At 39.8% G+C, this 12740-nt stretch overlaps 1 protein-coding gene across 1 annotated transcript in view; it reads left to right on the top strand.

The window, feature by feature from the left end:
* MAPK1 (mitogen-activated protein kinase 1) overlaps positions 1-12740 on the top strand; it is a 28008-nt gene extending 15268 nt beyond the window's left edge. The window contains exons 6-9 of the mRNA XM_061602392.1: positions 3850-3981; positions 5464-5573; positions 7140-7267; positions 8534-12740. Coding sequence (XP_061458376.1) covers positions 3850-3981; positions 5464-5573; positions 7140-7256 — 359 coding nt within the window. The 3' untranslated portion in view covers positions 7257-7267; positions 8534-12740. The remainder of the gene's footprint in view (positions 1-3849; positions 3982-5463; positions 5574-7139; positions 7268-8533) is intronic.

Below are 12740 nucleotides of genomic sequence, written 5' to 3'. Positions count from 1 at the left end.
ATGGCCAATAATTATTTTCATAAGTGGTTGGCATCTGTATAGACCTAGGTACTGTCTAATTTTTGTTTTCCTATAGAAAAACTGTACAGTAAAAATTGTGCAATTAAATGTCATATAACGGTAGTAGAAACACTCAAGTACTCTTCATAGATACATTCATTTTTTGTATTCCTTGGGAAGAATTCTAATGAATTTTTAATTTACTTAATTTGATCTTAAGGCTTTCATTTTTCTGCAACATCAAGCAAGGAAGGGGCTAGATGAGGCTGACTTGAGGTGGGGGGGCAACAGGGGAAGAGCAGATAAAGCTATTAAAAGTTGAATGTGAAATGTAAGTGTTGGAATGGAGATATGGTTATTCATTTACTCATAAAATGAAATCTCATTTATTTATTAAATTTGGCTTGATATTAGCAAATTTCTACCTTTCCCTTTAGTATCACTCCCAGTTGAAAATATAACTTCTAGATTACTAACAGCAATTTCCAAAGGCAGTCCTATGTGCAACACATGGTGCAGTTAAATCTGGAAGTAACCAGAGCATTGATAACTGTGGCTAGCCTGTCTCCAGGAAGGGCATCAGCTGGTGAAATAGTTTACTTATTTATTTATTTATTTTATATCCTGCCATTCCTCCCAGTAGGAGCTCAGGGCGGCAAACAAAAACCCTGAACGCACTTTAAAACATTTTAAAAACAAAAGACTTTAAAACATATTAAAACATCTTGAAAAACACATTAAAACAAAACATCTTAAAAACAACTTTAAAAAACAACTTTATAAACATATTAAAAAGCAATTCCAGCTCAGACACAGACTGGAATAAGTTCTCGGGTAGTGGGTTGTGGAGCATACAGGAATGGGTTAACTCCTGCTGCAGGCAAGGTCAAACTGAAACAAAGTGTCAGTTGGCGGTCATCCGTAAGGGGGAGGGAACCACCCTCTAACTGCCAGTCTTGACTCTGCCTCTGGCAAGTTAACAGAGTCATCCTGTATGCTCCCGTGTCCTTCAGGGCCGCGGGGGTGACAAAGTGTTGTTCTAAAGAGTTCTTTTTTCTTCTTCTAAAATTTTTTCTCTATTACTTACCCCGACTGTCAGTGTTTAGTCAGACGGGGGGAGGAGAAAAGTTTTTTCCTTCTCTTAATTTGAGGAGGAAGTTCACTGAGAGTCCTTGAGGCTCTCCATTGCTTCTTAGAGGAGAAGGAGGTAGCTGGGATCTGTCCCAAGACCCTCCGTCGTCATCCAAACAGAGAGGGACAGTGGAAGCGGTGGACGACACACTCAGAGGCTGGAGGTAGCCGGGAACCGTCCCAGGCCCCTCCTTTGCCTCGGGCGGTGGTGGATCGCACACGCCAGCCCTTCGCCTTCCCTCAGAGGCCGGAGGTAGCCGGGAGCCGTCCCAGGCTCCTCCTTGGTCTCAGGGCAGCAGACGTTCGCGTGCAGATGTGGGAAGTAGCCGGGAGGGCTCCCAGGTCCTTCCGTCGCCTCACGGTGCTGGTGAATATTTTCAGTCCCTTTCCAAGGGGGGTCGGGATAGTACAGGCCTTGCCTGACTTGGAGAGCCCCCTGCTGCTTCTGCGCCGCAAACACGCACCTCACCATTCTGGTCTCACACAGGCCCTCCACGCAGAGAATCTATGAGACCACATGGAGGTCTTTCAATCGGTGGCGCAGACATAAGCAACTATTGCACAGTGAATGCCACCTTGGGATTATCCTAGATTCCTTACAAGAGAGTCTGGATCAGGGGTTGGCCGCTAGCACGCTGAAACGCCAGGCGGTGGCGCTCAGTACCGTGTTCTCCCAACCAGGGGGTGGCCCTTTATCATCTCACCCCAGAGTAAAACATTTTTTGAGGGGAGCGTCGGCACTTTCTCCCCCCACTCTGCATAGGTTTCCCTCTTGGGACCTGCCATTGGTCCTTAGAGCTCTCTGCTCTCCACCATTTGAACCAGTTCGTACTTCGTCTGTCAAGCTGCTCACCCTTAAGACAGTGTTCTTGGTGGCTGTGACGTCTGCCCGACGGGTAGATCGGAGCTCTATCAGCCCAGGAGGAGCTTTGCACGTTTCACAAAGACAGAGTGGTGCTTCGCCCAGATCCCACCTTTTTTCCTAAGGTGAATTCTGTGTTTCATAGAAGGCAGGAGATTTCCTTGCTCAACTTCTGTCCACACCCTGTTCATCCCAGAGAAAAGGAATGGCATAAACTAGACGTCAAGCGGATCCTCAGGATCTATCTAGACAGGACTGAATCCATCCGGAGAACGGAGTCCCTCTTTGTTTCCTTCAAAAAGGGGGCACAGGGACAGAAGTTGTCATGTTCCACGATCAGCAGATGGGTAAAGGAGTGTGTGGCTATGGCCTATCGGGCGACCGACAGGTCTCCTCCCAGTGACATCACTGCTCACTCAGTCTGGGGAGCAGCTGCCCCGGCTGCGCTCCACAGGGAGGCTTCCCTGGAAGAGATCTGTAAGGCAGCTACATGGGCACAGCCATCCACCTTCATAAGGCATTATAAGGTGGATAAGTTCGCCTCCGCTGTTGCAGCTTTCAGCAGGAGGGTCCTTCAGAGAGTAGTGGCCTAGCCCTGCATCCCCCCCAGGAATGTGGGGTTCACTACTTTGGTACATCCCATTCCTGTATGCTCCACGACCCACTGACTGAGAACGGAAAGTTGGACTTACCATGAAGTGTCCTTCTGGTCAGTGGGGAGTGGAGCAAACAGCCCCACCCTGCAGGGGTGGCTAGGCCAGGGGTGGGACGGATCTCCTCTCCGAGGTCCATAGGCAATTCACGTTTGTGCAGAAACCTGGATAGTGCAGAGAGGGCCTCCCATGACAACATGCACTGTCTCCTAATGTTCCACGGTCTTTTACTGTCTGTTTCGCATGTTGCGTAGTTTTTTCAAGATTTACAGGTGGTCAACCTCACCGAGTCAGCTTTATCATGACTAGCAGTTAGAGGGTGGTTCCCTCCCCCTTATGGATGACCGCCAACTGACACTTTGTTTCAGTTTGACCCTGCCTGCAGGAGGAGTTAACCCATTCCTGTATGCTCCACGACCCACTGACCAGAAGGACACTTCACGGTAAGTCCAACTTTCCGATCTCTACTTAAAAGGCTTGTTGAAAGAGGAAGGTCTTCAGTAGGGGCCAAAAAGATAAGAGAGATGGTGCCTGTCTGATATTTAAGAAGAGGGAATTCAAAGTGTTGGTGCCACAACACTAAAGGTCCGCTTCCTGTGTTGTGCTGAACACATCCTGATAAGATGGTATCTGCAAGAGGCCCTCACCTGCAGAGCGCAGCGATCAACTGGGTATATATAAGAGATAAGACGATATTTCAGGTATCCTGGTCCCAAGCTGCATAGGGTTTTGTATACCAAATCTAGAACTTTGAACTTGGTCCGGTAGCTAATGGACAGCCAGTGCAGTTCTTTCAGCAGTGGGGTGACATGTTGGTGATACTCTGCCCCAGTGAGCAGTCATGCCACTTGTGCATTTTGCACAAGCTGCAGCTTCCAGACCAACCTCAAGGGCAGCCCCCCATAGAACGCATGACAGTAATCCAGCCTGGAGGTTACCAGGGCAACAGTGGTCAGGCTATTCTGGTCCAGAAATGGCCACAGCTGCCTTACCAGGTAAAAGACATTCCTGACCACCGTAATTGGTGGAAGATGTTCTGTGCCACAAATGACACTTGGACTTTGTGATGAAACTGGATCTGTTAGTACACCCAATCCGCTAAATGATAACAGATGTAAAAAACTTAATCATCATGTTTAGCAAATGCATGCACTTGCTTTGTTCCCACAATAATACTCTTTTCTCTATATTATTGAATTTTAGGAATACTTGGATCTCCTTCTCAAGAAGACTTGAACTGTATAATCAATTTGAAAGCCAGAAACTATTTGCTTTCTCTACCATACAAAAACAAGGTGCCATGGAATAGGCTGTTTCCAAATGCTGACCCCAAAGGTAACCTAGAAAGATGAGATAACAAATGGAGTATAGCGATAGAAGATTAGGGACCGTAAAATGTAACAAGGGCTGGAATCTTATGAAATCTTGTTCTCTCTTCATTAAACCTCACTTCACAGAACATAACTATATAAACTAACATATTTGTGTTCAATCTCAAATTCACTGCAACTTGTAAGGAGTTCTTTGTTAACTAGTATTCTAAATAATAAAAAAAATAGAGAGTTGTAATTTGCTAATCTCTGTTCCCAGTTCATATTCCTTGGGGCTGAGTTTGGTAGCAGTCACAGAGCATTTACTCAAGGGTTAATCAGCAAGGGATTAGTTTTTCACTTGGTATGATGAAAGAGTGTAGAAATGTGAATTGAGAATTATTTTGCAGTTTGTCCAGAGTCTAAATATTTTGGAGGACACCAATAGTAGAGTTTGGCGGTCCTAATGTGTGAAACAAAACTATTATGCAATTAGCTATGGCTAACAACTTATTTTGCCTGTTTGTATTGATTTTCTTCATTTTTGTGTCACAGTGTGTAACATCTCAAAATATATTGTTAACCTCAGTAGCATATTTGACTTTGATTCAGCATTTAGAAACCACTGATGGATCCCTTGATATGTGTTATTATTGACTATTATCTGTGACTGATGTCCTACTTCCTCAAAACATTGAAAAGTTTAAACATATTTTGCAAATGTGGTACGAAAAAGCCCGTTCACTGCTCCAAGCTGTGCTGGAGTAATGCCCTCCCTTGCATGTATGTGTTTCTCCCCCGCCCTCAGTATAGACATAAACACACCTGTCTGCCCTTTTCTTATTTTCACCATCTGGTGGCCATTGGCACTGAGAAGATGGGACCATGAAAGCCCTGGCAGCTCATCCTAGTGGTCACTTGGCCAAATGCCCATCAAAGTCTTCCTAGCTGGCCCTTATGTTTTTTGGATTTGGGATAGTGAACAGAGAGGTCTGTTTTGTTTGACTGCAGATTAACCAAGCTTGAAAATGGGACACTGGCACTCTGAACATGTGCACAATGCATCTATGCTATACTTCCCACATGTATGGTGATCTTTGCCTTCTCTGGGGCAGAGGGAGGGACGCACACGCACACTGGCACTATCAAGAAAGATCAGAAGAGGAGGGGCTGGTGTGTACCCAAGCCAAGCACACGTGCTAATAATTTTCTTAGGACCAGAAAACTAAATGAGCACTAAGCACAATCCAAACTCCCATAAGACGTTCAGTGATGCCTTGGCATTAATTAGGGAGGCTGAAGGATTTGTTTTGTTTTCCTGTACTCTATTTTTCTTCCCAACCCCTTCTAGTTTCTGTGTTCTGAAACAGGATATAATGTCTGGATAAACTTTATCCACTGGATAAACTTTATTAACTTTATGCCATTCTGATCTGTGCATGAAGGCAAGAGCACTGTATTACAATGGATGCATTACAACAAACTAATTCTAAAATCTTCTCTATAGCTCTTGATTTGTTGGATAAAATGTTGACCTTCAACCCTCATAAAAGAATTGAAGTGGAAGAAGCTTTGGCCCATCCATATCTAGAGCAGTATTATGATCCAAGTGATGAGGTATGGGGACCTTTTTATTTTAATTTGTTTGAAATCATTCTTTAAACTGATACTTTGAATTGTTTGAGGAGTGGGGGAGACTAACAAGTAGATTGCAAATAAAATTAATATATTTCTAGACCAGTTAGTATGAGATAGTCATGTGACTATGAGATTCCTTAGGTTTTAAATTATATTTGAGAGCAGTGTCACATGTTATGTATCAAGCACATTTGCTCCATCTACTTGGGGTTACACCAACATTTCCCATGGCATGTGTCTATCAACACAGCTGGAACAGATGATTGAGAACTCATGCCCCCTCAGGGCCCCCAGATGTATGTATACAACTGTTTAAAGCCATGTATATGTCCATGCTGTGTGTTTGCTGGGAAGCACCAATGCACTTGAGTCCCATTGTACAGGAACCATAATCTCATAGTGTTATTTTTGATTACTTACTGTATTTGCAGCGTGGGAATATGACTTCTGAAGTTTCAATCTGTTCTAACTTGACACATTTGTTAGACACTTCAATGTCTTTCAGGCCTTATCTGAGCAGAGTATTGCATGCGAGAAATTTCTGGCAAAAATATCAAAAGTAACATACAGTTGGCTTCTACTTCCTGTTTGCTTACTAAAGTAATTATTTTAAAATTAATTTTGCTATGCAGCATTTTATTTTTTAGATTTAGATTCTGCTCTTTGATTATCAGGTGAGGTCCTCAAAGTGGTTTGTTTCCAGTTTCCTTAGTGGTTTTATATAGGACAAGGTTCTGCTATAGACCATATCTCCTTACATATAATTACTGAAATCTTTATCACCATTTGAACTTTATACAGAGGCAAGCCCACCAAACACAATGGGATCGACTCCTAAGCAAATGTGCACCAGGACTGCAGTCTTATTTGGTTGTTATTGGGTGGTATATGAATATTACGAATTAGGCCACAATATCTCTCACACCCAGAGAATACAGTAGAGCTCACTTCCAAGCAAAGATGTCAAAGGGTGGGCTGGCCCTACCATTGGGCAGAATGAGACACCTCTGTCAGCAGATACTGGGGGCACTCCCCTGCCCATTTCTTCTTAACCCTTCCCCCAGCTGTAAGCTTCTGCTGAAGGTCAAAGCTATGTGTGTTATGTTACCTGTTCTGCTCCCATAACTAGTTTGTAGCCCTCAGGCACAGTAGAGGATACTCCCATTGCCAGTATTGTGATAAAATTCAGTTGCCAGTTCAGTCGGCTTCTGTACATGGAAAGATGTCTTTTTTACAGGAGACAACAAGATGTCTTGGAATGGTCCTTCAATATCTGAATGGCTGCTTCTGCATTAACCAAATGTATACTCTTTTGAATATCATTCTATGACCAAAAGTTTTACTTTTAACTCTAGAATCTTTATGTTATGTAAAGGGAGTGGGGTTCAGCTGCTTTGTTTTAGATGGTTAACATGTGACAGAGTACCTCTAACCATAGCCCTGTTCATAATTTCCCTCCAGGTATTCTATGATCTCTTAGAACAAATTTGTTAACAGGGCTACTAAGGGATTTCATGTTTCAGGGATTTTGTTTTATTTTTAAAGCCTATAGCTGAAGCACCCTTCAAGTTTGACATGGAGCTGGATGACTTGCCAAAAGAGAAACTGAAAGAACTGATTTTTGAGGAAACTGCCAGATTCCAGCCAGGATACAGATCCTAAATGACATACAGGTACATTAAGTCTCACAGTCTGTGTAAAACAAGGACAAAAAAACAACAGAAACAAAATAGATGATGATATTTTTCTGAAGTAATTATTTGATACATATTGAGTTACTGGATTTCACTCTTTTTTAAAAAATCAGCAAATCTTTCTAAAGATAATTGCTGCTTTTTTGGATAAAACCCTTTGCATTTGTTCCAACAAAAGCAGTAATCTGAAGGAAGTATTCACAAGTAATTTAGAAAATGGCTCAATGACCTGCATATGGTCTTTGTGTTTAAAATAAGCAAATAAAAGGAAAAATAATCCAAATATACCAGTGACTATGACGGTTTTCCTAAAATGCCTTGTGAATATTTTTTCCTTTTCTGCATTGAAAGAGGATTCTGCTCATGAAGAAAGAATCATATATGAAGCAGCTGAAATGCATAATATATACTGTGTTAAAAACATGCATACTGCAAAATCAAAAATACAAGAACATGCCGGTTTGATCTAAGAAAGAAAATACTTGTAGAACAGAAAGCATTAGGATTGTCTTCACTGATTAGCAGCAGCTTTGCAGCGTTTCAGACTGGAGTCTTTCCCAGCTTTACCTGGAGTTGCTGGGAATTGAACCTGGGACCTTCTGCAATGCAAAGCATTCACTCTTGCCACTGAACTATGATTTGTCTCCAAATTATGATGTTTGATGACATTACTAGACACTGCATAGTTGTTTGTTCTTTATCTACTGAGAAAATATCCCTTGATAGAGGGTTCTCCATATGTCTGAATGTCATCTAGATTTAAAGGATACCTAACAAGCATTTAACTAACTAGAACAGTAGCATATTTAGGGTGTAGAGAGGATGATAAAACAGTTCAATCTTCACTCGGATATTTATAAACTGGATAGCTTTAAATCTTTAAAAACTTTTTTTCCTTTAAAGAACCTTAGTGGTAGCCTATCTCCTACAAATGTTAGTCAAGTGTGCTCTGGATACATTTAGTAAAGCATAATTTACACTTAATTAGTAAATAATGGATTCAGTTGGATATGTTAGTAGAGTACTGCTGGGATAATTTACCTGCTTTACCCTTCTTAAAGATGTTATGAAAGATGTTTCAGGGTATTTGGGTGAAGGCAGGTGATGAATATGTTTCAAGAATTTTGGTTTGCTTTTTTAGTGGTGCAGTTGTATGGGGGTGTCATTTCTAATATTTTCTACTATCAATAAATATGCATGAGGTTATTCATTAAAACTTGTTTCCTCTTTGTATTTTTGTTCTAGGATAAAGGAGTTCAAGGGCTGGGCATACTCCACATAGATGTTATCTTTCTGGTTCTTTATCTGTGGTCATGCCTTTTGCCTATTTCAGCTTATCCACTAACCAAGCCATTCAGGAGAGCCATTTCTGGTAGTCCTGGCTTTTATGCTTTCAATGGATTCTTTATTTATGCCCGAAAAATTGTTATTGATATTCCTATCATGTCCATGACTGACATTTTTGCAGTACTGTCTTTCCATATACCTTTACTGCTGACAATACTGTTTCCTTTCTGATTTGAAAGATGCAGTGTTTCATTTCTGGTTTTAACCAAGAAGATGGCAGACAAATATTTTTACACCATGAGCTATTTTATTTTCTAGGTTTTATTAGTGGCATTTTTTTATTTTTTAAAGAAAAAGCTACAGTTTAGGGCACTTTAAGTCAGTGGCATCCTCCACTCTTTTGCACATCTTTAAACAGTAGTAGTTTAATAACATGCAAAATGCAGATGGACAGATTGACAGCATAGCCATATTAATATTGGATCTTGTTTATACACTTGTTCTAATTTCTTGTTCTATATATATAAATTAATGCAGGGCATTTTGTTAGGTCACCTAGAAATCTTGCTTTGTTAGCCAAATTTGGTAGGATTGGGAGATACATTATCTTGCCTCTTTAAGCAGTCCTAGGTACTTCTGCAATTTTAAATTTGGATGGTACTCTCAAAGCTCCTGTCATATTTGCAAGATACATAGTGCAATCCCAATCAGAAGTGAGTTCAGCAGAATCAGTAAGTATTCTTAGGATGATAGCCGTGCAAACAGAAAGCAGCAGCTCAGTAACTGACACAGTGGTGAGAGAATAATTTGGGTAACAATCTCATACTCAATAGTTTCCTGTTGTTGAAAGGCACCCATATGGCGTGCATTGGTTAATAGAGATATATGAATATGTAAACTCAGTCTACATATTGGATACCAATAAAACACTTCAAGTATCTTTACAATCTTTGAATTTATGTGGAGGGTTCTGATAAAGGAACACTGCTTCTTTAAATGAGAAATGTAGTATTTACTTTGTTGTAACTTTCACTGTGGTGATGTGCTCTCAAATCCTCTGAATTTGTGACATTGAACTGCTGCTCAGTCAAACAATTAAACAACTTTTTTGGTAATGCTGACTTAGGGCCACCAAACAAAGCTATCACCGAATCATGTTTCATCAAATACTCTACCTTTTTTATGATAACTTCAAGTATTTGTTTCTGAAACTGTATAATGTGAAGTTTACTAGGTGTTATGTTCCAGTGTAGTGCCTCCTTTACTTTCCCCACTGCTCTGTGGTGAGAAATTTGCCTTGTTTAAGATAATTACTGTGCCCTCGCATGACTGTTAAAAGCTTTCTGTGCAAAGATGATTGTCTAAGTGCCACATGCCTACAATCAAAAAAAGTTACCTCTGATTTGTGTTAAATTATCCAGCAAATAACTTAGAAAAAAGTTTTGCTTTAGCTCTTTATTTCTCTGCTCTGTTGTATTTTGGCAGCAGTGAAGAATAGATTGTTATGAAGATTGCTTACTAATATGAACAAAAACGCACTTGTAATTAAAAATACATTTTAATCTTGTATCTTTGCATTAACCTTTCAAATAATTTTATTCGCTCTTTGATAAAGCATTTAGATGGGAATCTGGTTTCTGTAGTTATCTGAGTATGCTTGCTGGTGATAGGGCTGTTTTTATCTTCAATATAATTTAGAAATCCATTAACCTAGACTCTTGGCAGCCTTATCATTATGCATATTTGCTGAGATCAGTAGGATTTAACTCCCAAATAAACATAGATAGGATGATGGTCCCAAGGCCCTATTGACTACAATTTAGTGATAACTTTTTCTTCAGAAATATTTTAGGAGTTAGCTTAAGTAGGCTAACTCTTACTAAACAAAAGTTCTTCAAGGGGCATTTATTATGAACTCCTATGGTTTATAGTACTACTTCTGTGTAAACTACAAGTTGGAAACATAGTTGGGAAAACTGATGTCAACTTCATTACAATTCTCCACTTGACTGCTTTTACTTCTGTGGAAACTTTTTTTGGTCTTTCTACACTTCATATCTTCACAAATTGCCTGCACCTAGTTGAGTTGTGCTACAGCTCTGCCTGCATGATGTTGCTAAATTAACCTGGTACGTTTTGACTGTTACAAAAACTCTAGTGAAATAACACCACAGTTTTATTAAGAGGTTTGTTAGCTTTTCATTCAGCTCTTTGCACTTACATTTTGGAGATTTAACTTTTGTAGTATAAATGTGATTTACAAGTCTACAAAAGAAGCTGTGGGCACAGTTCACTAATATCAGGTGCTTTGAGGCATTATTTCTGTCTGACAAAATAGATTGACTTGAAACCACTATTTGCAGACATCAAATGTTTTGGGGCGTGAGTTTCCACCTTGAGCATAACAGGATTTTCAGCAGAAAATATTTTTTTCAGATAAATGCTTATTTCAGTGTATTTTTATTGCCTGCCTATTTCTGCATGACTATTCTAGAAATTCCTGTAAGAATGATAGAGAACCTGAGGTTATGTTACCAATATAGTATGCAATTATATTGAAGTTTATTCAGACATCTTTGGTATAAGGAATGCATATTTTGGGTTTGATGCAAGTTGAGTGCAGAATGTGCATATTTACTGGTCACTATACGAAATCATTTGGATGACTTCATATTAACTTGGAGACTATGCATATTGATCAGGCAATCTAGATTTCATTCTATCAATTTGTGCACATTCTCTGTTCAGCTCTATCGGCCACAACACATGCGAGCTGCCAAACATTCCAGTCTTCATCTAACAAGACCCTGCAATTCCCAGTGGTGTAATGCAAAGACTTTCTGTTTCCTGGCTGTGAGTGATTGAACTTCGCTTTCCAATGCCTATTTTTTTCCTAAAGCCATATATGTATGCCAGACATGGAAAGTCTTGTAATGCATGCTTTCAAGAGTACATTATTACACAGGTTAGATTTGAGAGCTGCAGAAGGACTTTGGTCACTGAAGGGAACCTATTTTATTTCCATTGTAAAATATTTAAATATGAAGCTGCCTTATACAGAGTCAGACCATTGGTCCATCTATTACAGTATTGTTGTCCCCCTTTCCCCCAGCTGGCAGTGGCTGTCAAAGTTCTTTAACAGGGAGCCTTCCCCAGCTCTGCTATGTGAGATCCTTTTAAACTAGAGATGCCAGGATTGAAACTTGGACTTATGGGCCATGCAAACCTTATGCTTCTACCACTGAGCCTAACGTGGGTATACTGTGTGCTGTACTGTGATATGTTCATAACTTGTCAGAAATATGTCAGCCAAGAAGCTGTAGTGAGGATTTTAAATTCTTAAAAGAGTACCTTGGTTTCTGTAAGTTCAGTATACAGTCCCAATGCTTAAAAAATCAATGTTTAAAGTAGCTCAGATAGGGGGAAAACATACACATGGTTTTAATTTTAGTCCTTTGCATAGTACTTCTATATTTATAAAGTAATGTTTTGAACCAGTCCCAAGTTTAAGGGAAACTATTTTTGTAAATGTTGCAGTTTAAGTCCAAGAAATCTTTTTGACATGTCTAAAATATGTTTATGCTTTGGCTGAATGATTTGACACTAATGAAAAGTGCACTTTAGTGAAGTCCATCCTTGCAATCAGTGTTGTAGCATGTGCTGTGATCAGAACTGAAGTGGAAGAAATTTAACAATAGGACTAACCTTGTGATCCCAGAAAAGACGGTTATAAGGCTGCAGCAGGTTTACTTACTATTGTTGCCTTTTCTTGTGGTATTTCAGTGTAGAGCACTCCCAAGAAAATCCTTTTGCTTTTGTATTTGCTTTGTACTGTTGGTGCCTTAGTCATGTACCCCAGACATCCTGCACAGCTAATTTTAGTTAATGGTAAATTTTAAAACCTAAAACAAAACCAGAATTTTATAAAGGTTTTCTGTATGTTGTTACGTTATAACAACTAAACATTTATATTGTGCGACAGATTTGTGATTCGTTTATTATAATATGTATAAAATGATTGTAAGTAGAAAAGGTTTATATTTCGTCTTCAGTTGATGTAAACATATATAATTTTTTAAATTCAGTGTCCTGTTAGTATATGCCATCTGATTCTTGTAAAAACAAATGTGAAGAAATCATTAAATTGTGGTCCTGAATTACCAAA

The sequence above is a fragment of the Rhineura floridana genome, chromosome 19 (genome assembly GCF_030035675.1).
Source record: "Rhineura floridana isolate rRhiFlo1 chromosome 19, rRhiFlo1.hap2, whole genome shotgun sequence".
Taxonomy (NCBI): Eukaryota; Metazoa; Chordata; class Lepidosauria; order Squamata; family Rhineuridae; genus Rhineura; species Rhineura floridana.
Note: the sequence above shows the minus strand (reverse complement) of the source record. Positions and strands in the feature narration are given on the sequence as shown.